This window comes from Trichomycterus rosablanca, chromosome 26, assembly GCF_030014385.1.
Source record: "Trichomycterus rosablanca isolate fTriRos1 chromosome 26, fTriRos1.hap1, whole genome shotgun sequence".
Lineage (NCBI taxonomy): Eukaryota > Metazoa > Chordata > Actinopteri > Siluriformes > Trichomycteridae > Trichomycterus > Trichomycterus rosablanca.
In genome coordinates, this window is record NC_086013.1 from 12,490,479 (window position 1) to 12,517,551 (window position 27,073).

General features: G+C 41.5%; 1 protein-coding gene across 1 annotated transcript in view; it reads right to left on the minus strand.

The window, feature by feature from the left end:
* Nucleotides 1-658: 658 nt before the first annotated feature.
* Nucleotides 659-27,073, minus strand: part of atp2a3 (ATPase sarcoplasmic/endoplasmic reticulum Ca2+ transporting 3) — a 71,607-nt gene continuing 45,192 nt past the window's right edge. Inside the window, exons 7-21 of the mRNA XM_062989114.1 lie at nt 26,937-27,022; nt 25,651-26,115; nt 14,738-14,826; nt 13,210-13,312; nt 11,619-11,750; nt 9,395-9,511; nt 7,323-7,541; nt 6,763-7,098; nt 6,380-6,600; nt 5,752-5,954; nt 5,412-5,497; nt 5,176-5,309; nt 4,580-4,697; nt 4,012-4,129; nt 659-1,472 (exon numbers count right to left, since the gene is read on the minus strand). Of these exons, the coding sequence (XP_062845184.1) occupies nt 1,426-1,472; nt 4,012-4,129; nt 4,580-4,697; nt 5,176-5,309; nt 5,412-5,497; nt 5,752-5,954; nt 6,380-6,600; nt 6,763-7,098; nt 7,323-7,541; nt 9,395-9,511; nt 11,619-11,750; nt 13,210-13,312; nt 14,738-14,826; nt 25,651-26,115; nt 26,937-27,022 (2,474 nt within the window). The 3' untranslated portion in view covers nt 659-1,425. The remainder of the gene's footprint in view (nt 1,473-4,011; nt 4,130-4,579; nt 4,698-5,175; nt 5,310-5,411; nt 5,498-5,751; nt 5,955-6,379; nt 6,601-6,762; nt 7,099-7,322; nt 7,542-9,394; nt 9,512-11,618; nt 11,751-13,209; nt 13,313-14,737; nt 14,827-25,650; nt 26,116-26,936; nt 27,023-27,073) is intronic.

Here is a 27,073-nt window from a genome sequence, read left to right on the forward strand (position 1 = left end):
CAGCTGAATCATCTCGACAGGTGATTTATGTACGCACATTTGATAATGTCAGGTTCGGTTATTCATGATACTATAGAAATTACTCATTTGTGGCCAAAATTTTGCACAACAGCCTTCTCAGAACTTCTCTGTTTCCACTAGATCAGGGTATTTTAAACTTTTTTTCAAGCGACCAACATTTTGTCCGATGCATCTTACTCTCTCTGTTATGCTCTACAATCTGGTACCACTGCGGTTCACAAGACGTTACATAAAGCCTCCACAAGGGGGCGGTCGCGTGCAAGTTTATGTGCCAGTCATAATGACTTTATTTAATTACTATTCTTTTTTTGGTTCGCGACCCTTAGACCCAGGGTTTGACAAACCCTGCACTAGATGAACCAGGATGGATTTCGGTCCCTGTTGTACAACATGTTAGAGATCTATTTAGAAGAAGCAGAAATGTGTTTAGTACATGCTGCCTGGAGTAAGGTGCAAGAAATGCTTGAGGCACGCCTGCACCGGGTTTAAAAAGTACATTTGTGTTAATGGGATGAAACCAGAACCTGTGCAGTTCCCTTTAAGAAAAAATACAGAAGCTTTTTCTTTATGCTAACATAAATACAAGCAAAAGCCTTGTAACGTGTAAAAGGATTTTGGGAATATATTTAGTGGCGTGTAGTTTAGGACAGATGCTTGATTTGCAGAATTGTGCTCTTAAGTTCTTTGTTTGGGGGGGGTGTCTAAAAGCTTAAAGCCTTTTTTTTAAAGTGACAGAACCCTTTAGTTCTGTTAGCTGTAGATTAGAAGATCCATTTAGATTTGAGAGTTCTGGAACACTACAGGTCTGCTTGTTAAGGACCAATCAGGTTTCAGAGCCTTGGTGGAAATGTACCTTCTATGTAAACATCATGACATTCACTGCAGTCTTTTATACATTCTGTATAAACTCTGTATTAAAAATAAAGCTGAAAATGATTAGCTAAAGATGATCACATGACATGGGGGGGGGGGGGGGGGGGGTGTCCTCGCTCACTCAGACTCACATGTGGACTCAGGGATTCAGGACTCAGGATGAAATGAAACGTCCTTCTGTTATTCAGACGTGAAAACCCCACCTTGAGCTTATTCAGTTTTCTGTGCTCTAGTTATTGCACTAGTATCTACAGCAAATGAGTGGAAGCCATGAAGCCACAAAAGGAAGCAGCTAAAGTCCCTAATGAACTCACACACATACACACATACACACATACACACACACACACACACACACACACACACACACACACACACACACACACACAAGAGGAAAAAAAACCCCCAGCTTGTCTTGTTTCTAGTGGTGGCTGGGCATGAAGATCTGAAGAAACAGTGTGTGAGTGGTGCCTGGAATTGAAAATGAAGAGTGGAAGTGTGTTGTGTGTGTGTGTTTTGGAAGGCGCTGTCTTAGAATTTCAGCTGCCGACTCTTCATATACCTCGCCTCCTCTTCACCTGAGGAAGAAGCACAGACAGACAGACAGATATTTGATTAAGGTTTGATTAATTGGTTAAGGTCAGAGCTTTGTACAAGGCCGCTGACTTTTCTCCATACAGAACTTATGCCATATCGTAATGGATATATCTTTGTGGACAGTCATGCAGGAAAGGGCCTTCCTCTAACTGTTTTTAAGTTCAAAGCATATCATTAAAATGGATAAGGATAATGATGGATGGCCTTTATTTGTCATATATACATATACATGTGTACAGTACAATGAAATTCACACACACACACACACAGCAGTCTGTTGTGTCTCCTAATAAAAATTTTAATTAATGTTACATGGCCAAAAGTATTCAGACACCTGACTGTCATCTTGTTGGATGTTTAACTCCAAAACCACTGGCATTAATAAGAAGCTGGCACTACCTATGCAGCAATATTGGACTCAACCGTGTTTGTGGTAATTTGTACCCATTCAGTCAAGAGATCAATTGGAATCAATGGAATGCCTTTATTTATCATATATATACAGGTCCTTCTCAAAAAATTAGCATATTGTGATAAAGTTCATTATTTTCCATAATGTAATGATAAAAATTAAACTTTCATATATTTTAGATTCATTGCACACCAACTGAAATATTTCAGGTCTTTTATTGTTTTAATACTGATGATTTTGGCATATATCTCATGAAAACCCAAAATTCCTATCTCAAAAAATTAGCATATTTCATCCGACCAATAAAAGAAAAGTGTTTTTAATACAAAAAAAGTCAACCTTCAAATAATTATGTTCAGTTATGCACTCAATACTTGGTCGGGAATCCTTTTGCAGAAATGACTGCTTCAATGCGGCGTGGCATGGAGGCAATCAGCCTGTGGCACTGCTGAGGTGTTATGGAGGCCCAGGATGCTTCGATAGCGGCCTTAAGCTCATCCAGAGTGTTGGGTCTTGTGTCTCTCAACTTTCTCTTCACAATATCCCACAGATTCTCTATGGGGTTCAGGTCAGGAGAGTTGGCAGGCCAATTGAGCACAGTAATACCATGGTCAGTAAACCATTCACCAGTGGTTTTGGCACTGTGAGCAGGTGCCAGGTCGTGCTGAAAAATTAAATCTTCATCTCCATAAAGCTTTTCAGCAGATGGAAGCATGAAGTGCTCCAAAATCTCCTGATAGCTAGCTGCATTGACCCTGCCCTTGATAAAACACAGTGGACCAACACCAGCAGCTGACATGGCACCCCAGACCATCACTGACTGTGGGTACTTGACACTGGACTTCAGGCATTTTGGCATTTCCTTCTCCCCAGTCTTCCTCCAGACTCTGGCACCTTGATTTCCGAATGACATGCAAAATTTGCTTTAATCCGAAAACAGTACTTTGGACCACTGAGCAACAGTCCAGTGCTGCTGTTTCTGGTTCAAAAGTGGCTTGACCTGGGGAATGCGGCACCTGTAGCCCATTTCCTGCACACGCCTGTGCACGGTGGCTCTGGATGTTTCTACTCCAGACTCAGTCCACTGCTTCCGCAGGTCCCCCAAGGTCTGGAATCGGCCCTTCTCCACAATCTTCCTCAGGGTCCGGTCACCTCTTCTCGTTGTGCAGCGTTTTCTGCCACACTTTTTCCTTCCCACAGACTTCCCACTGAGGTGCCTTGATACAGCACTCTGGGAACAGCCTATTCGTTCAGAAATTTCTTTCTGTGTCTTACCCTCTTGCTTGAGGGTGTCAATGATGGCCTTCTGGACAGCAGTCAGGTCGGCAGTCTTACCCATGATTGCAGTTTTGAGTAATGAACCAGGCTGGGAGTTTTTAAAAGCCTCAGGAATCTTTTGCAGGTGTTTAGAGTTAATTCGTTGATTCAGATGATTAGGTTAATAGCTCGTTTAGAGAACCTTTTCATGATATGCTAATTTTTTGAGATAGGAATTTTGGGTTTTCATGAGTTGTATGCCAAAATCATCAGTATTAAAACAATAAAAGACCTGAAATATTTCAGTTGGTGTGCAATGAATCTAAAATATATGAAAGTTTAATTTTTATCATTACATTATGGAAAATAATGAACTTTATCACAATATGCTAATTTTTTGAGAAGGACCTGTATATACAAAGCCGAGATTCAAACCCACAACCTTCTAGTTGGTAATCCACCAGGCTACCACTATCCCGGTGATATTTTATATGGCAGTGGGTGCTCTGAAAAACCAGAGCTCAAGAATTAGTTGAGGTGTGCAAATATACATCAATCAAAATTAATGCTGCTGTAGCCTAGTGGTAAAAGTACTGGACAAGTAATCAAAAGGTCACTGGTTCAAGCCCCACCACTGCCAGGTTGTCAATGTTGGGCCCTTGAGCAAGGCCCTTAATCATTAATTGCTTAGACAGTATACTGTCTTCTTACAGTACTTAGAATACAGTACGCTTCTTAAAGCATCTGCTAAATGCAGAAAATGTAAACATACACATAAGGATGCAATAATGCAGGAGTGTTTCTTTATCTCAAACAGAAGGAGAAGTATTCAGTAGCTCAGAGTCCAGTACCTTCTAAATGGTGTCGGGACAAGTACTTGAGTGCCTCATCCAGGAGGATGACAGGGAACGAGATCTTGATGACGACCATCCACTGGGAACAGTTGAGCGGGATCACCTGAAAGATCAGCTGAGAAATGGGGATGATGGTTAAAAATCACGTTAATAGTCTAAATTGAGTCTAAATATAATGCCAATGAATTAGACAACAACTGTAGTTGTGGTTTAACTTATGTATCATATGTTTATTCATTCATCAAATCTTTAATCATTCATACATCATCTGTTTTATCATATTCAGGGTCGCAGTGGGTCCAATTCACTGGGCCAATCCACAAACACCCTCACAGACTTATACCTAGGGTAATTTTATATCTCTGATAAACCTGAACCGTTCCACCTCGGAATCGAGCCACCATGCCACCCAAATATTCATAAACACAAATTTTGAATAACAATGCACAGATGGGTCAGATTTCTCCAACGCCTTCTGTCTTGTATCGACTGTAGCAGACCAGCCTGTGATAATCTGTTAAATACCAATATAACAATAATAAATGCTCATGTGCAGTACACATACCGGTAGGGGCTCCACATACAGGATGAGGAAATGTAGAGACAAGGAGAGGATAATGGCTCCCATAAGCCAGATGTTTACCCAAGGAGGCATTCTGAGCAGAGACTGGTTCTCTGAGAGACTGAAAGAAGACAGCATTACACAAACATTATTACACACACAGCAGTCTGTTGTGTCGCCTAATAAAAATGTCAATTATTGCTATATGGCCCAAAGTATGTGAACACCTGACTGTAAGCTTGTTGGATATTTTACTCCAATACCTATGCAGCAATATTGGCCTCAACTGTGTCTGTGGGAATCTGTGCCTATTCAGTCAAGAGATTAATATACATTTCAGTTTATTCTTAAGATGTTTAATATGATTGAGGCCACTGGAGTTCCTTTAAATCAAACTCTTCATGTCTGTATGGACCTCAGTTTGTACACAGGGGCACCGTCATGCTAGAACTGTTGCCACAAAGTTTGTAGTATACAATATTGTAATATTTGTAATTCTAATACACTTGTTAGCAATAGATCTGGCTTAAATTCAATAAATAGAAGGGGTGTCCACATACTTGTATAGAGTGTATTTAATAGAATGATACTGATGGTACCTGTTGAGTGCGTTGAACATCTCTACAGTGACGAGCACAGACAGGGCCATGGTGGTGGGGTAGCGAGACTCAAACACCTCACAGCTGATGCCCTCAAACATGGGGTTTTCTTCAGTACACTGCATGAAATGACGCTGTACACAAACAAACGGAACACAAGAACAGCAGTGAGTGACAGAAGTGACATTATTTAAATTATTCATTTTTACATCATTGATGTTTTTTTTTTTACTTACCAGCTGGTGAAACGTGAGATGTGGACCTTCATCATCATACACGTACCACCAGGTGGCAGCACTCACTGTTCCCAGTCCCACATACCCTAAACAAACAAAACTAACAATGAGCAATGAGACATTCATGACAATTCAAAAACCTTGTAACTGCACTACATATTTCATGCAACTCCTTCTCCATTTACTCGTCCACTTTACTAAGCAGTGTCCTGCAATCCTTAAATCATTTACAGCTTCAGAAGTAGCCAACTCATGTACTGGCATGTATCTGGAAGGTAGAAGAAAACCCACATGGATCCAAGAACTTAGCTGATTGATAATCCACAGCATGAAAGCTTACCGCCAATGGCAAGGTATCTGAAGAAGAGCCAGCCGGAGATGAGCGCCTCTTTGGGGTTGCGAGGGGGCTTGATCATGATGTCCAGGTCTGGGGGGTTAAAGCCCAGTGCTGTGGCAGGCAGGCCGTCTGTCACCAGGTTCACCCACAGAAGCTGCACTGGGATAAGAGCCTCGGGAAGACCCAAGATTGCAGTCAGGAAGATACTGCAGGATAAAAATAGAAATTACATGAATAAATATTTACATATAAAGAAACGCATATAAATACTTTATATGCACTGAATTAGGAAGCAGTTGGGCTCCCCACTTCAAGGCAATCAACCTTTCAATTTATTTGTGAACAGTATAGCCCACACCTGGGTATTGTACAGCAACCGGCCTGCATGAAGTCAGTGGTAATCAGACATAAATAAATGTAATAAGAGTCATACATGTAATTTAATAGCACTATTTTTATTTTGAATGGACTGTGTGTAAGGGCGAGTGTATCTAGCTTCAACTTTGTATAAAGTTTTGTATAAAGTTCACACATCTATTTTTAAAGAACAGCCTGAATCGACTGATCATGTAGTGTCCAATCCCTTTGATCATTAACCCAATACAACTTGAATGCATCTGGCAAGACATACCAGACAACCTCGCCCACGTTGGAGGAGATGAGGTAGCGGATGAACTGCTTCATGTTGTTATAGATGGCTCGGCCCTCTTCAACTGCAGCCACGATGGTGGAGAAGTTGTCGTCGGACAGCACCATTTCTGAGGCGGACTTGGCCACGGCTGTACCGGAGCCCATGGCGATCCCAATTTCTGCCTTCTTCAGGGCAGGGGCATCATTCACACCATCACCAGTCTGACAGAAAATGGAGAGGATTGAAAGGTGCATTATTGGTTATGAATTATTGGTTATTAAATCTTAAGATTAAGTCACACACTTCGTTTTCAACTATGGGTTCAATCCATTGTCAGCAACACCGACCGTACAGGAGGAATTTAGACTCTCTCTGGCACTCACCATGGCTGTGATCTCATCAAAGGACTGCAGATAAGCCACGATCTTGGACTTGTGTGAAGGCTCAACACGAGCGAAACAGCGGGCATTCTTCACAGCCTCTCGTTGGCGGTCGGGCGAAAGGTCGTCGAACTCCCGGCCTGTGTAAGCCCTGCCTTCTACGTCCTCGTTCTCACCGAAGATCCCAATGCGCCTGCAGATGGCCACGGCCGTACCCTTGTTATCTCCGGTGATCATGATGACGCGGATGCCCGCGACACCGCACAGCTTCACAGAGTCGATCACCTCCTTCCTTGGTGGGTCCAGCATGCCCACGCATCCAACAAAGGTGAGTTCCGACTACACACACGGACACACACACACACACACACACACACACACAAGAGTTCAGAAATAAGTCTCTTGTTAAGGTAATTTTGTACATAGAATAAAAAATACTTTGTTAAAAATATAAACATGCTTTTAATTATACTTATATAAATTCATAATTAATTATACTTAATTAAAAAATCACTTGTTAAGGTCAGTGCTTATATGCACACACAAACACACACTTCTCTAACCTCATAATTTGAGAACTTGGTTGAGTTCTCCAAGTCCATGTCCTCCTTGCGGGGTGGTGAGTCCCTTGTGGCCAGTGCCAGGCAGCGCAATGTGTCCTTGCCCATGCCCCACTCTCTGATCGTCCCCATCAGCTCTTCTTTCATGGACGCAGTCAGAGCCACCTTCGATGTGCCCACTCGCACATGTGTGCACCGCTCAATTACGCTCTCTGGGGCGCCCTGATCGAGTTAAAAAGACAGGGGAAAAAAAGCTCTTAAATGAATTACATACAACAATTAAATACAATACACACAATACGGCCAAGAGTATGTGGACACCTGACTATGCTGCTGTCTGGCTGGACACCCTATTGCAAAGCCATAGGCATTTACAGGGGTTGGACAAAATAACTGAAACACCTGGTTTTAGACCACAATAATTTATTAGTATGGTGTAGGGCCTCCTTTTGCGGCCAATACAGCGTCAATTCGTCTTGGAAATGACATATACAAGTCCTGCACAGTGGTCAGAGGGATTTTAAGCCATTCTTCTTGCAGGATAGTGGCCAGGTCACTACGTGATGCTGGTGGAGGAAAACGTTTCCTGACTCGCTTCTCCAAAACACCCCAAAGTGGCTCAATAATATTTAGATCTGGTGACTGTGCAGGCCATGGGAGATGTTCAACTTCACTTTCATGTTTATCAAACCAATCTTTCACCAGTCTTGCTGTGTGTATTGGTGCATTGTCATCCTGATACACGGCACCGCCATTGGATGCACATGGTCCTCCAGAATGGTTCGGTAGTCCTTGGCAGTGACGCGCCCATCTAGCACAAGTATTGGGCCAAGGGAATGCCATGATATGGCAGCCCAAACCATCACTGATCCACCCCCATGCTTCACTCTGGGCATGCAACAGTCTGGGTGGTACGCTTCTTTGGGGCTTCTCCACACCGTAACTCTCCCGGATGTGGGGAAAACAGTAAAGGTGGACTCATCAGAGAACAATACATGTTTCACATTGTCCCCAGCCCAAGATTTGCGCTCCTTGCACCATTGAAACCGACGTTTGGCATTGGCACGAGTGACCAAAGGTTTGGCTATGGCAGCCCGGCCGTGTATATTGACCCTGTGGAGCTCCCGACGGACAGTTCTGGTGGAAACAGGAGAGTTGAGGTGCACATTTAATTCTGCCGTGATTTGGGCAGCCGTGGTTTTATGTTTTTTGGATACAATCTGGGTTAGCACCCGAACATCCCTTTCAGACAGCTTCCTCTTGCGTCCACAGTTAATCCTGTTGGATGTGGTTTGTCCTTCTTGGTGGTATGCTGACATTACCCTGGATACCGTGGCTCTTGATACATCACAAAGACTTGCTGTCTTGGTCACAGATGCGCCAGCAAGACGTGCACCAACAATTTGTCCTCTTTTGAACTCTGGTATGTCACCCATAATGCTGTGTGCATTGCAATATTTTGAGCAAAACTGTGCTCTTACCCTGCTAATTGAACCTTCACACTCTGCTCTTACTGGTGCAATGTGCAATTAATGAAGATTGGCCACCAGACTGGTCCAATTTAGCCATGAAACCTCCCACACTAAAATGACTGGTGTTTCAGTTATTTTGTCCAACCCCTGTATATGAGCTTGACCCCTTCCTTTTATGCTATAACAGCTCACTTTTATTGAAAAGCTTTTCACAAACTTTTGGAGTCTGTCGAAAGAGATAGATGTTGAAACAGAAGGCCTCAGGCACTGCCAGTTGGGGTTGATGAGCACCAGCAAAGTTAGTGGGCTAGCGTATTAAGACTGTGATGCCACCAGAGTGGCCTAGTCAAACCCTTTACAACAGAAATGAGTCAGGGTTTCTCTTTCAGACAAAGTTTTGGACTGCAAATTGATTTTTTTGCTCTCTAACTGGTAGATTCACTGCTGCTAAGATTTATGCTCATGCCATTAATATATAAAAGTACGGAATAAACCAGCATTCAGATTAAAACTGCTGATGACCGTAGACCCTACACACGAAGTTGCGACAGTGTAGAGGTACAGCTGGTGTACTGAGGAGCTGAAGCCTGATTGGGGCTTTACCTTAACAAACATTCTGCTCTGGGAGCCGGTCTTGATAGGTGTGCAGTACACAGACATGGACTTCCTGTCACGAGAAAACTCCAGGGTGAACTCCTTCTTCATCAGCTGCCTGATAACCTGAGGAAGTTAAAAGAGTGGAACGTTAAAAGAACAGTATCGTGAGTGTGGGTAAACATTGTGAGTAATGAGGCTGCCATCATCCTCAGTCGGTCTCCGGGGGGGGGGGGGGGGGGGGGGAGGCGACAGACGGGCTTGTTTGTGGCCACCTGTCAAACCCAGGTGCTTTTAGCACGCGGGTACAGAGATGAAAAGCTGGCACTGACAGGCTCAATGCCACGCTGCAGCAGCCTCCTTAAACCTGTTTGGCTTTTACAGTCCTCCAGGGTCTAGACATGACAAGCAAAGTGATGCTGCTGACTTCAATATCAAACTAAACACACAGGACGCATCTCTTACTGTGATAACGCAGCGCACCTGACCTGCTGCTCATTGCTTAGCCATTTGTGACAGCTATTTATATTAAAACCTGACACTCTTAGTTTTCTGCTTCATTTCAACATTAAACTGTAAATAATTCAGACATGAATGTAGGATAATAATAATAATAATAATAATAATAATAACAGACTGAAATCACATTCTCAGTGTGTAACAATAATAAGCATTATGCAAAAATGCACTAAAATCAATCCCAAATTATATTTAAATATATAAGTATATAAACTACCTAATATTTCTGTTTATTATTATTGACTAGTGTTATTACTTTAATAATTATTTTAGTCATTATTATTGATTAGTATATTTCTACTGTTATTGTTATTTGTATTATTACTATCATTAATTATTATTACTACTACTATTTTTTTTTTTGGTGTTGTTAATATGACTATAATAATAATACTTATTATTATTACTACTTTTATTATTGTTATTATTACCACTATTACTATTAATATTGTTATTAATATAACTATAATTACTTTAATTGTTATCCTTAGTATTACTATTATTATTATTATTATTATTAATATTGCTATTTTTACTTTACTTTTATTTATTATGATTTTATTACTATTGCTATTATTATTAATAATACAATCATTACCTTATTATTTCTGATATTATTACTGCCATTATAATTAATATTACTATTATTACTTTATTATTATCGATTTTATTACTATTGCTATTATTATTACTAATATTTACAATGAATTCTTTCCATTATATTATAGGTAATTATTATTATTAATATTATTATTATTATCATTATTATTATCATCATTATTATTATTATTATTAATACAAGTATTATTATTAAATTTTTAATAAAACAGTGTATTTCTACTGTTTATGTAAGCTTGGCAATTTGTGTATACTGGTTCCTAACACTGACATTATAACAACCATACAGAACTTTGCCCTGCAGCTACAGGTCTCATAACAAACCATAATCATGAATTAAACATGAATAAATGTTAATTGAAGGGCTGAATTCTGACAGTGATGGATTGTGTCTCATGAAGCTGGTGTGGACTACATGTTCTAATAGGAAAACGATTTATGTTACATCGAAAGATTTGATGTTACAAAGCAAACCTCGTGTTTTTTCACCACTAGGTGGCAAACACGCCTAACACCTTTGTACCAGCATCTTGGTACCAGTAGTTCTGAAAGTCAGCGGTGGCGACCTAATAAAAGTCTAAATAAGACCTGATATAAACTAAATCAGGAGACTTTATTCCTCACTTTAACACCACTGCTAAGCTAATTCATTCTGACCTTTTGTAGCCTGCTTAATTCTGCTTTTAACATCAGTACATTAATCTCTGCAGTAAAAGAGCTTCTCATTTAACAGTAGTGTGAGAGAAATCCACTCAGTCCTGACAGTGATCTGTGCTGAATTAAACTAAACTCAACATCTTGTCTAAATATTTAGCATTGCTCTAGGGAGCCGGTGGCGCTCCAGGCTTCTTTCTTGACGTTTCTTGTTTCTTTTTTGAGATGAACAGGAATTTACTCGACCTTAGTTTGGTGGGGTTAGTGGAAAATGGACAGAGCTGCTGGTCATTTACTCCTCCTCAGGAATGTGCTCGGCTGTTTTCCTGAGGCAGAATCGGCTGTGTAACCAGCGTTACTTGTATTCTATCTGCAATTCTTCACTATTTCACTGCACATTTTATTGGTTTGAATTTCCTGCCCAGTCTCTCTCGGTTCTTACCATGTTGCATGCTCCTGCTCGTTCGACTTTGCTCAGGCTGGACACGTTGGTCTTGAAGACGTTCATCTTCTCAACCAGAGTGGTGAGCGCTGTTTCTGTAGCTTCTCCCACCTTCTCGTACACACCTTTAGACTGGAAAACACATCATGAGACGTGTTTAAAACTAGCATACATTATCCACCATGGGTTTCAATGTAACCCCCAGCCCCTTTCAAAAAAGGCCAATTTGCAAACACAGTTTGTTTGTTTGTTTATTAGGATTTTAACGTCATGTTTTACACTTTGGTTACATTCATGACAGGAACGGTAATTACTCATTACACAAGATTCATCACTTCACGAGTTTATATTGAACACAGTCATGGACAATTTTGTATCTCCAATTCACCTCACTTGCATGTCTTTGGACTGTGGGAGGAAACCGGAGCACCCGGAGGAAACCCACGCGGACACGGGGAGAACATGAAAACATCACACAGAAAGGACCCGGACCGCCCCCACCTGGGGATCGGACCCAGGACCTTCTTGCTGTGAGGCGACAGTGTGCAAACACAGAAGCAAAAAACATTGTCTCCTAGGGTGCAAGACATTTCAAGGGTCTGCCACCAAAGTCAAGTTCATAACCAGACACTGATGTTGGACGCCTGCCTCACAATCTATGCTACAATTCAGTCTGTAGGTATCAGGTCAGGGCTGTCTGAACACCTAGTGAGCTCTCTACATAGACGCATTTTACATCATCCTACACGCTCCTGAGAAGAAGGCTGTTGGAATTCTCAGATACCTTAAAATGCTGCTTACTGAGGTGCCGTAATTCAAAACTATAAACTGACTGAATAATGAAGGAGCATCCAATGCCTCTATAGTGGTGAAGGCAATCCCAGCATTCAGTGCGGCACAAAGTGTTTGTTTATATGACAAATCATTCCATCTGCCCTAGATTATCCTTAATATATGATTTTACACACCTGTCAGTAATGGGTTTAATGAGAGCTATACACCTACTTTTGATCATATTTACATAATTATAAAGATTTAACAAGTTGGCATGACTTGGCTGAAGCAACCGCGAGTTGGCATAAACCACAGTGTCTATGGTTTCCTTCGTACAGAACACACACGGCGCTGTGAAGGATGGTCATGTTGGTACCATGGTGATTACAAGGAGGGGAGAAAAACAAGCTGAGCAGAAAGATAAGTGCGGCGTCCGGGGGCTGACGCTCAGTAGAGTGGGAGTTTGTGAGTGGGAGAAATCTTCACATATTTACACCATCACTATGTGGGATGGACTCACTTGGCCATGTTTAATTTACAGATCATTATTTTCACTTCTGTTCTGTCCCAGATTGGATATACTCAATTCCCTGTGCACTGTGGCGACCTTTGTTGGTTGCTGGACGCCCATGTTGGCCGAACAAGGATAGCACACAAACCGTACAGAGGTTCAGAGGACCGCACTGGAGGACCGCACTACACTCTCTGTATTTCTCCTCCCTTTATATGAGCAAAGCAAATATCAGACTGAGCTTTGACATACTGCTCATAAGAATGATTCCAAAATAAGATGTACGCACAAACACACAGAACTGACCTCATTGTAGTCCAGCGAGGAGTCATTACACATGGAGCAGATAGTGGCTAGTTCCACAAGGCCATCAAAATCTCCACAATTCACAGGCTGATTATTTCTTAGCCTAAAAACACAGAAAACACAGCTCATCAAAACTCACAACAGTACTAGTGAACAATTTGTGTTTTTTGTTTTAATCACTTTATTTTTTTCAGCTAGGTGACCAGGGTCCTTTCAGCGTGAAGTTTGCAGACACCATAGCCTCCATGTCCTCTGGAATTGATCAATCTTGGCTACCCAACAACCTGCTGGCAGTTTATGGCTTGTCCCTCCTCGGACCACTGTCAGTATAAACTCACCACAGCCGTGTGTTGCCACCCCTTGTTGTTTTGAAGATTTGTTTATTTATTTTATTAGGATTTTAACATCATGTTTTACACACTGTGGTTACATTTATGACAGGACAGGTAGTTACTGGTTACACAAGATTCATTAGTTCAAGTTTAATGTCAAACACAGTCATGGACAGTTTTGTATCTCCAGTTCACCTCACTTGCACATCTTTGGACTGTGGGAGGAAACCGGAGCTCTCGGAGGAAACCCATGCAGACACGGGGAGAACATGCAAACTCCACACAGAGGTGACAGTGCTACCCACTGAGCCGCCCTTTGTTGTTTTGGAGATACTTCAACCCAGTCGTCTGACCATAATGATCAACCTGAAATGTAATATATCCCTGACTGTCACATGCACAATTCTCATAAAATATGCATTGCCATGTACATTTTTGGGGGGTGGTCCTAATATTTTAGTGTATATTATAAGCTTGCCATCAGTTAATGAAAGGCAATGACTGTCTGTCTAATTCAGACTGAGAATTAGTAGTTCCCTATGAAATTGGTTTCATTTATTTTTAATTAACTGGCCACTAAGACTAAACTTGGCAATTTGGTTTTCTGTTTTTGGTACCCCAGTCCATTCTGGCTTACCTTCCATACAGGTATACATTGAAAAATTAAAATTATAAAACGGATAGTTCCGGTCCTAAAATCTGATTGGCTGAGCCGCGTTCGAAGCCGTTGTAAAATCCCAGATAAACGCACACCTACGACCGCCTCACATCATTCCGTATTAATACGCCACTGAAAAGAAAAAGTTAATGTTATTTTCGCCCTCATGTTGCCTAGCAACACTGTTAATCGAACTACCTTGCGTCGCGGAAGAATGCTTTATTGTAAGTTTATACACAATAAATACATTTATGAATTAAACATTGTTGTATTGATTATATTTTATGTTGACCGCCGTTTTATAAAAGCAATAAGCCACTCGAGACCGTGCGTTACTGCTATGATTTTAGCACGGGAAAGAAGTTTTAAAAACGTCATTCCCCGTGCTAAAATCACAGTATCGCACGGCCTCTCGTGGCTTATTGCTTTATTAAACAGAATTTAAACGATCCATGTGTAGTTCATACAGTCATTTCTGAGTATTTAAAACTATGTTCACTCATGTGCAAGTGCATTAAATGAATGTTTGTAAACGTACACTTGACCCTCGGGAGCATAGGTGGATCCAGTGATGGAGAACTCGTGGCGGGAACAACCCCCGCTGTCTGCTTTCTCAACCACAAACATCTGATATGAGAGAGAGAGAGAGAGAGAGAGAGAGAGAGAGAGAGAGAGAGAGAGAGAGAGAGAGAGAGAGAATAATGATGAAATCATTTAACCAGTGAGCTGTTTGAATCGAATGCTGCCATAATTTAACAGTTTCTTTTTAAAAGCAAGATGAAAAGCATCTGCCTCTTTTACATCTTAAAAAATACAAAGGAAGTGAAAAATACTAAGTAAAAAACAAACAAAAAAAACATGTAACTGGCACAATCACACTCCAGCCAATCAGAGCAGGGGTTTCCCTTAACCACCAACCAATCAGCTGCTGCATCAGAGTGATGACATCATTTTTTTCCAGGAACTGAGAGACAGAGTTCCCAAGTACAACTGTCTGGTATAAGCCTCAGCATGTAAACACACTCAAACATACAAACACACACACACACACACAAACATACAAACACACATACACACAAGCATACACATACAGACACAAAAACACACACACTCAAACATACAAACACATATACAACACAAAACACTCACACACAGACACACACACAAACACCAAAAGCACACAGACACAATCACACACACAACAAAACCATATACAGACACACAAAACACAGACACAAACTTACACACACCTACTCATACACACATACACAAACACAAGCATACAGACACACAAAACACTTTCACACACACACACACACAAACACCAAAAGCACACAGACACAATCACACACACACACACACACACACACAACAAAATCATATACATACAGACACACAGACACAAACTTACACACACCTACTCATACACACATACACAAACACAAGCATACAGACACACAAACACTTTCACACACACACACACACACAAACACCAAAAGCACACAGACACAATCACACACACACAACAAAATCATATACATACAGACACAGACACAAACTTACACACACCTACTCATACACACATACACAAACACAAGCATACACAGACACACAAAACACTTTCACACAGACACACACACAAACACCAAAAGCACACAGACACAATCACACACACATGCACACACACACACAACAAAATCATATACATACAGACACAGACACAAACTTACACACACCTACTCATACACACATACACAAACACAAGCATACACAGACACACAAAACACTTTCACACAGACACACAAACACCAAAAGCACACAGACACAATCACACACACACACACACACACAACAAAACCATATACAGACACACAAAACAGACACAAACTTACACACACCTACTCATACACACATACACAAACACAAGCATACACAGACACACAAAACACTTTCACACAGACACACACACAAACACCAAAAGCACACAGACACAATCACACACACACACACACAACAAAACCATATACAGACACACAAAACACAGACACAAACTTACACACACCTACTCATACACACATACACAAACACAAGCATACACAGACACACAAAACACTTTCACACAGACACACACACAAACACCAAAAGCACACAGACACAATCACACACACATGCGCGCGCACACACACACACACACAACAAAATCATATACATACAGACACACAGACACAAACTTACACACACCTACTCATACACACATACAGTGCCTTGCAAAAGTATTCAGCCCCCTTGAACTTTTCAACCTTTTGCCACATTTCAGGCTTCAAACATAACGATATGAAATTGTAATTTTTTGTGAAGAATCAACAACAAGTGAGACACAATCGTGAAGTGGAACGAAATTTATTGGATATTTTAAACTTTTTTTAGAAATAAAAAACTAAAAAGTGGGGCGTGCAATATTATTCAGCCCCTTTACTTTCAGTGCAGCAAACTCACTCCAGAAGTTCAGTGAGGATCTCTGAATGATCCAATGTTGACATAAATGACTGATGGTGATAAATAGAATCCACCTGTGTGTAATCAAGTCTCCGTATAAATGCACCTGCTCTGTGACAGTCTCAGAGTTCTGTTTAAAGCGCAGAGAGCATCATGAAGACCAAGGAACACACCAGGCAGGTCCGAGATACTGTTGTGGAGAAGTTTAAAGCCGGATTTGGATACAAAAAGATTTCCCAAGCTTTAAACATCTCAAGGAGCACTGTGCAAGCGATCATATTGAAATGGAAGGAGTATCAGACCACTGCAAATCTACCAAGACCCGGCCATCCCTCTAAACTTTCAGCTCAAACAAGGAGAAGACTGATCAGAGATGCAGCCAAGAGGCCCATGATCACTCTGAATGAACTGCAGAGATCTACAGCTGAGGTGGGAGACTCTGTCCATAGGACACAATCAGTCGTACACTGCACAAATCTGGCCTTTATGGAAGAGTGGCAAGAAGAAAGCCATTTCTCAAAGATATCTATAAAAAGTCACCTGGGAGACACACCAAACATGTGGAAGAAGGTGCTCTGGTCAGATGAAACCAAAATCGAACTTTTTGGCCACAATGCAAAACGTTATGTTTGGCGTAAAAGCAACACAGCTCATCACCCTGAACACACCATCCCCACTGTCAAACATGTAGGTGGCAGCATCATGGTTTGGGCCTGCTTTTCTTCAGCAGGGACAGGGAAGATGGTTAAAATTGATGGGAAGATGGATGGAGCCAAATACAGGACCATTCTGGAAGAAAACCTGTTGCAGTCTGCAAAAGACCTGAGACTGGGACGGAGATTTATCTTCCAACAAGACAATGATCCAAAACATAAAGCAAAATCTACAATGGAATGGTTCACAAATAAACGTATCCAGGTGTTAGAATGGCCAAGTTAAAGTCCAGACCTGAATCCCATCGAGAATCTGTGGAAAGAGCTGAAAACTGCTGTTCACAAACGCTCTCCATCCAACCTCACTGAGCTCGAGCTGTTTTGCAAGGAAGAATGGGCAAAAATGTCTGTCTCTCGATGTGCAAAACTGATAGAGACATACCCCAAGCGACTTGCAGCTGTAATCGCAGCAAAAGGTGGCGCTACAAAGTATTAACGCAAGGGGGCTGAATAATATTGCACGCCCCACTTTTCAGTTTTTTATTTCTAAAAAAAGTTTAAAATATCCAATAAATTTCGTTCCACTTCACGATTGTGTCCCACTTGTTGTTGATTCTTCACAAAAAATTACAATTTCATATCGTTATGTTTGAAGCCTAAAATGTGGCAAAAGGTTGAAAAGTTCAAGGGGGCTGAATACTTTTGCAAGGCACTGTACACAAACACAAGCATACACAGACACACAAAACACTTTCACACAGACACACAAACACCAAAAGCACACATACACAATCACACACACACACACACACACACAACAAAACCATATACAGACACACAAAACACAGACACAAACTTACACACACCTACCCATACACACATACACAAACACAAGCATACAGACACACAAAACACTTTCACACAGACACACACACAAACACCAAAAGCACACAGACACAATCACACACACATGCACACACAGACTCTCTCTCTCTCTCACACACACACTCACACTTAAACATACACACACAAAACAAGCACACACATACAGACACACAGAAACACACAAAGGCACACCAAACACTCTCTCTTACACACACAAAACATGTTTACACACACAGACACATGCACACACACAAGCCCACAAAACACACAAACACACACATACACTCAGAGATTACAAACACACTCACACATGCACACACAAAACAAAATCATATACATACAGACACACAGAAATGCACAAAACACAGACACAAGCGCACACACACTTGTTTGTACAGACTGTGTAAGATAACAATAATGAAGACCAGGAAATAATTGCTTGTTTTGAAAAGTCATTTTTCAAGTCCTTACTTGTCCCTGCTTTAACCTGGAAATCGTCCTCACTTAACACATAAAGGATTATGTAAAGTACAAACCGCACCTAATTCTCGATCGAATTCTGATTTGTGATTTTTGTTTCTCAGATTTTGTAGGTAAATTAGCACCCAAACCCACACTTAAACAAATGATCCCACTAACGCTGGGCTCCAGGGTTCGAATACCTAGCTGTTATATTGGCCGGCTGGTCTGTTACTACATACATACAGACACGATTGGCTACATCTGAGAAAAGGGTGGGATGGCCGAGGTCCCGCTATGGATCTGCTTCCTGTTCGGGGTGTGTTACTGTATTGCACAAAGTGATTCCGGGTAAACTGGACCCACTGCCACCCTGACCGGGATAAATCTGTGGTTAAACATCCATGTAAAATGAAATAAAAATATTGAACTAATTTTATTTCCCAGCTTCTACTGCTGATGTGGATCCCTGACACTTCTTCTTTTGGTCACATGACTACAAGGCTGATATTAAACCAGAAGGGAGAGAAAATAAACCCAGTGAAGCTGAAACCCGCCTGAAACCCGGCTGAAAATCTCTGATGTTTCACGCTTCATTACACACATGGAGGTATCACACAGAGAGATGAAGAGACAAACACTATCAGAACTTTTAAAACACACACAAACCCAGTGTCTTCACACACACACACACACACACACCTTTACCTAAAGGCAATAATGTTCTGCTCGAGATTCTCTTCACTCAGTGCAGAGCTCAATTATGGTGGCTTGATTAAGTAATTAACAAAGCATTCAAGCAGAAAAGCTTTCTGTCTATCAGGGTATTGATGTTCTGCATATACACACACATACACACACACATTATGACTAAGCTTAAAGGCAATCATTTGTCAGAACAAACGTTAGAGGCACAGCATCTGACTGGTTAACCTGGTTGATTAGGCAATTCCAATTTATATATATATATATATATATATATATTTATATTTATATATAAATTGGAATTGCCTAATCAACCAGGTTAACCAGTCAGATGCTGTGCCTCTAAGAAAATTAGAAAGATGAGAAAACATAGCTAAAGATTTAGGACTCCACCGAATCACAGTAAGAATCATTACCTTTAAATGGAGAAAATGGAGACCTGCTATAACTGATTCAAGCACTTATATACATACACACACACAAACCACAAATGACATAACACAGAGAACATTTACTACTGCTTATGTCTAATATTCATCACACTGATGATGTTTATGTATTCATCTCTTCAATTTATTATAATAATCAAACCACAGGAGAATCTCATCTGTGCCGTGTCTCTGCGGTGTCGAGAAGGTGGTGGTGGGGTGATATGTAATGATTAGATGACAGATACAGGCTTGATGAGGTGCACAGTATGAAAGAAATAGACTCGACAGGCCAGATTTTATGCTGCCCCTGTTTTTCTCCATTAGGTTTCATCATTACAGCTCTGTGGGGAACAGAGACGTGGTTGTACATTGAGAGGGTGGCCCTCGGGCTTTAAGAAGAGCTGCTCAGGAACAAGAGCAGTGTTACAATATGTTTAATTTTTACAAAAGCCTGATGTAAATAGAAAATGCATTTCTGTATTTGTAATAATCTTCTATAGTGGATTCACAGCTTTAATATTTCAACTGAAAATCAGACAAAAATGAAAATGGCGAGGGACCACAGCTAAGATTTGTTTGTTTATGTGTTAGAGGGCACCGAGATGGCAGAAAAACATCACAGGTTACACATCAAGTGACACTGGCCACACGCCGTCAGCCAACAAGCATTGCCTGGCTTGATGAATCCAAATTTTTGCTGCAGCATCCAGGCAGCAGGGTCAGAGTTTAATGTTCATAATGGAAAATACAACCTGGTCCCAGTTTCACAGATTTTGTCAGATTTTTTATCAAAATCTCCTGGTACCTGGTACTTTAGAGTCCATGATGTCATTTATCGTTAAAAAATTCCAGGGTTTTAGAATAAGAAACGACCCCAAAAGATCACAGCTCTTCCACCATACCATAGTGAACGGAGGATTTGGTTCCTAAAGTTACAATTGCACCTAGCAAACCTGGATCACTTTTGTTTGTGGTTAGACAAAAGAAAAAACCTGTATGTATAAGGTCCTACCTAATTCATAGCTGTAAAAACCACATCACAGATCAAGAAATGAGCCTTTTCCATGTAATATGCAAATTGCTGTGAAATTTTAAATTCAAGCTTTGTGTTTAGCGATTTAATGTTTTATTCGTGTAGCATTCAAGTGTCTCATGTTTACTGGTTAATTTGCACTATGAGGCGGTCCTAGCAATCCTACAGCAATTCAGTTAGTAATCGGTTAGTCAAAATGTCCAAGACATTTAGATGAGTCTAAAGCAGCTAAAAACACGACTCGGGTTAGGAGAAATTTTACCATAGGTACCATAATTCTCACTGTATGTGGGGGCAAAATACAACCGGTTCTGATTGTTTTGAACTTTCAAAATGTGTTGCCTACTGAAAACAAAGCTATGAATGGCTGCCTAGTTCCTAAACAATAAATGGGAACGTGCTTTAGTTACATAGTGTTCTAAAGGGACAGTTAGGGACAGTGGTAGCCTAGTGGGTAGAGCTTTGAATAACGGCTCTGTTGGTGCCATGCTGCCACTGTTGGTGCCTCCTCGCTCGGACCCCAGCCTCCAAACAAGCTGGGATATGCAAAGACAAAATTGTACTGTACACAGGTCTACAAAGGCATTCTTCCACTTGTTATTTTGTGTTTATGACATGTAAACACATTATTCATGACTTACTGTGTGCATCTTTACCAAGAGTGTCAAGTGTACCTAGTATATAGTTAATGAAATCTTACTACTGGCTATATAGACACAAACCCAGCAAATACTTTCATTAGGGCCCATCCTAGCAAAGATCAAAACTTTCCAATAGAAATGAAGCTTTTACACACACTGACACACCCTTTCATGCACATAATGATAGAGTAAACACTGTAGTCTGAAACATCACGTAGCATGAAACATCCTTTTCAAATCCGGCTTTGTGATGCCAGCGATCTAACGTTAACAAAGTGGCCTGGAAAAATGGCATCCAATCATAGACGCAAAAGAAAGGACAGAACAGCATGTGACAGTATATTGTCTGAGCAACTGATGGGTCAAGGGTCTTGCTCAAGGGCCCAACAGTGGCAGCCTGGCAGAGATCAGGGCTTGAATCTTTAGATTACTAGTCCAGTAACTTAACCACTAGGTTACAACTGCCCTTGCAATCGGTCTGACTGCAACACCTGACCTGAATAATTAGAAGCGATGTCCACATACTTTTGGCCGTATAGAGTGCCTGCACATATATTTGTTTAGCTCCAGGTTATAGGAGATTCCAAAAAAATAAAAGGTAAATATTTGCTACCGTACACAGACCGAGAGACAAAATGCACTAAGACAAAGCCAAACTACAGAAACGGCACACAAACATTTACGTTCTGCAAACAAAATAATGCTTAAACTTACGGAAAACTCGTAAATCATGTAACCGTGTGTATTAAATAAGCCAGACTGTTTTGTCGCCTTGACAACAAGAAAGAGGTAAATTGAGGACAGCACGAAATGTACGATCAACTTACTCATGCACTACAGGAACGTCTGCTGCCCAAGTCTTTATATGATATGTTTAGGGCCCAACTAAATTCACTGGGAAACGTGCTTAATTTCACCGACCTTGTTTTTCAGATTGAAAGACAATAAATGGAAGATTTAATACACAGCACAGCCTATCTTTTTTTCTCCCTTTGTCTCCCGATTTTTAGCGCGTCCAATTTTTACCCAAGTGCGTTATGCTTCCTCCCTACTGTGCTGACCCCTGCCCCTGATTGAGGAGAGCGAACCGACTCACGTTCCCTCCAATACGTGAGCAGTAGCCAAATGCATTTTTTCACCTGCATCAGTCCATATGCGAATCAGCCCTGTGCCTGGAGAGCCACACCCTGATGAGCATTATTCCTCTACTCTGTGCAGACGCCATTCACCAGCCAGCAGAGGTCGTAACTGCATCAGTTATGAGGAGTCCCTATCCGGCTCCCTAACCCTGTATGAACAACAGCCAAACGTTGCTCATATAGCCGCCCAGCCCAGCCGGATGGCAGAGCTGAGATTCAATACTGAGCACCACCTGAGCGGCTAGCACAGCCTACCTTATCGGTTAAAAGACAAAAGTACTCGTCCATGTTTTGACTTAAAGCCCCCAACACTCTGCGTACACAGAATTGTTGGGAGTTTTCCTGAGTCGTCTTTTTAGCTGCTTTACACTTCGACATCTTGGACATTTTGTCTAACCGATTGCTAGTATAACCTCTTAAGAGTTTGCTGAGTTTATAAAGTAAGAAATCAACTATACATAGGCAAACTATTGGGGAGCATAAAACTTTATTGGCTTGTCCTTTTGATGCGCAGCACAGACTACACAGAGATGATCACGTGTGTAGAGAAGCACACTTTTCCACTGATTGAGGAATCCCCAAAGGGACAAAAAGCATACGTCTCGTTACACAAGATTCATCAGTTCAAACAAGGTTATATCGAACAGTCATGGACAATTTTGCATCTCCAATTCACCTCACTTGCACATCTTTTAATGGAGAAAATGGAGACCTGCTATAACTGATTCAAGCACTTATATACATACACACACACAAACCACAAATAACATAACACAGAGAACATTCACTACTGCTTATGTCTAATATTCATCACACTGATGATGTTTATGTATTCATCTCTTCAATTTATTATAATAATCAAACCACAGGAGAATCTCATCTGTGCCGTGTCTCTGCGGTGTCGAGAAGGTGGTGGTGGGGTGATATGTAATGATTAGATGACAGATACAGGCTTGATGAGGTGCACAGTATGAAAGAAATAGACTCGACAGGCCAGATTTTATGCTGCCCCTGTTTTTCTCCATTAGGTTTCATCATTACAGCTCTGTGGGGAACAGAGACGGGGTTGTACATTGAGAGGGTGGCCCTCGGGCTTTAAGAAGAGCTGCTCATTAACAAGAGCAGTGTTACAATATGTTTAATTTTTACAAAAGCCTGATGTAAATAGAAAATGCATTTCTGTATTTGTAATAATCTTCTATAGTGGATTCACAGCTTTAATATTTCAACTGAAAATCAGACAAAAATGAAAATGTCTTAAGAGTTTGCTGAGTTTATAAAGTAAGAAATCAACTATACATAGGCAAACTATTGGGGAGCATAAAACTTTATTGGCTTGTCCTTTTGATGCGCAGCACAGACTACACAGAGATGATCACGTGTGTAGAGAAGCACACTTTTCCACTGATTGAGGAATCCCCAAAGGGACAAAAAGCATACGTCTCGTTACACAAGATTCATCAGTTCAAACAAGGTTATATCGAACAGTCATGGACAATTTTGCATCTCCAATTCACCTCACTTGCACATCTTTGGACTGTGGGAGGAAACTGGAGCACCCGGAGGAAAACCACGTGGACACGGGGAGAACATGCAAACTCCATGCAGAAAGGACCCGGACTGCCCCACCTGGGGATCAAACCCAGGACCTTCTTGCTGTGAGTCGACAGTGCTACACACTGAGTCACTGTGCCGCCCACATGCACAGTGTAAAACCATCCAAAGAAAAGCTTTGTGATCAGATGTATTTATTTATTTGACATGTTTTAAGCCGTGCTTACACAGTGGTTATATTCACAGCAGGAAAGGTAATTCTCATATTTCAATGTATAGTCCTTGTTCTTTAGATGCGCTCTTTTAGACCAATTTTTTCCAAAAACTTATGGACTGTTTTCATTTCCTTTGTGATCAGATAAAACAAAGATTGGGATTTGTGCCCACGATGTAGAATCACATTAGTATCCGCATTTCTTAGGATGTTTGTTTCATCACACAGCACAGAAGGATCTGGACCTGCACGTTTCTAGTGTTGCATCATCCAGGTGTACACAGTCATGCTGGCAATGAGTCCAAACCTACAGAGCAAACAAGGATGGCAGCTTGCTAGAGAGTTTCCAGAACTGTGAAAGCAACCTGTCCGTGTTCCAAAAATAACTGAACTGTTGAAGGAAATCAGCAGAGAAACAGAGATCAGTGGTGGGAGGTCTTCGAGGTGGGATGTCAAGCTGTAAGAAATAAGCGGTGAACTATATAACGACAAGGTCAGTCAAAAATATAAGGCAGAAGATACGCTTTACATTATTGTTAAGGCTCTACCTGATTCACAGCTGTGAAAGCGTGTTAAGCGATTTAACGTTTTTCGTTCGCATAGCGTTTAAGTGCCTCACGTTTACTGGTTAATTTGCACAATGAGGTAGTCCTAGCAATCCTACGGCAATTCAGTTAGCAATCGATTAGTCAAAATGTCCAAGATGTCGAAGTGTGAAGCAGCTTAAACACGACTCTGGTAACTGAGTTTGGAAAACTCCCAAACAATTCTTCGGACGTCGAAGGCGAGGGGGTTGTCAAAAGACAGGCGAGTATTTTCGTCTCGCACCGTCGCTGGATGTTCTAGGTTTAAATCTTGCGTGAAAACCTCTTAGAAGGTTTGGCTGTTGTTCACTCTATTTTAATATCATTTGTTTTTGAATTGTGATGTCCAACAAGCTCACAGTCAGGTGTCCAAATACTTTTGGCCACATAGTGGAAGTGGACACTGGACCATAAGCTTGTTGGGATTAAATATAGAACAACTCACCCTAACCTATAGTACACTTCAATGACACGGCGCAGTCATGCTGAAACACAGAAGAGGGCCTTCCCCAAACTGCTGCTACAAAGCAATCATATTAGAAACATCTTTGATGTCACTGATTTTATACACCAGCTTGCAGTGGATGTGGCTGAATCACCTGACCTCAATATTCAGGAGGGGTGTTTGCAGTGCCCCAGTGCCCGAGGTTTACTCACCCTGCACACAGACATCTGATTGGTGGTGAGGGTTCCGGTCTTGTCGGAGCAGATGACCGAGGTGCAGCCCAGCGTCTCCACAGAGGGCAGCGAGCGCACGATGGCGTTCTTCTTAGCCATGCGGCGCGTGCCCAGGGCCAGACAGGTGGTGATGACGGCGGGCAGGCCCTCCGGGATGGCGGCCACGGCGAGCGCCACGGCTATCTTGAAGTAGTAGATGGCCCCTCGGAACCAGGAGCCGCCGTGCACGGGGTCGTTGAAGTGGCCGATGTTGATGAGCCACACGGCGATGCAGATGAGCGAGATGACCTTGGAGAGCTGCTGGCCGAACTCGTCCAGCTTCTGCTGCAGTGGCGTCCTCTCCTGCTCGGTGCTCGCCATCTGGTTACGGATCTTTCCGATCTCGGTGGAGACGCCCGTGCACACGACCACGCCGATGGCGCGGCCCGAGGCGATATTGGTGCCCTGAGGGGGAAAAACAGGAACATTATACATTATATGGGCAACAATATTGGGACACCCCTTTTAATTTATTTATTTATTTATTTATTAGGATTTTAACGTCATGTTTTACACTTCGGCTACATTCATGACAGACACGGTAGTTACTTGTTACACAAGATTCATCACTTCACGAGGTAATATCGAACACAGTTGTGGACAATTTTGCATCACCAATTCACCTCACTTGCATGTCTTTGGACTGTGGGAGGAAACCGGAGCACCCGGAGGAAACCCACGCAGACACGGAGAACATGCAAACTCCACACAGAAAGGACCCGGGCCGCCCCACCTGGGTATCGAACCCAGGACCCCCTTTTAATAGCTTATTTATTACATACACATTATCAGAAGCTTAATACTTTACTGGCTTGTTCTTTTGAGCACAGACTACAGAGAGGTGATCAAATGTATAGAGAAGCATACTTTTCCATTGACTATGAAAAATGCACTCAATACGTAAACATGTACATCAAAAAGTCTGTTACACTAGGCTAGGACCACCTCATATTGCGCCTCATATTGAATACACAGTGAATGAAATATGTTAAATCGCTAAACACAAACCTTACATTTTGAATTTTACAGCAAATTGCATATCGCACAAGAAAAGGCTCATTTCATGGTCCGTGATGCAATTTTCATGCCCGTGAATTAGGTATAAAACTTTAAAAAGTAGCACATTTGTGAACCACAGACTGGACTATTATTAGCCTACAAATATGTATCAAATATGTGCACATGCAAACATTCCCACACACTCAACACAGGAAGTAAATACTTACAGAAAACAGCATATTTTTCTTATCTTGATTGACGGCGCGAGGATCAGGCACGGGATCAGTGTGTTTGATAACGGATACAGACTCGCCTGTTAGGAAACGCACATTTCAAATAGGGTTTACAGTGCAGGTCAGCAATA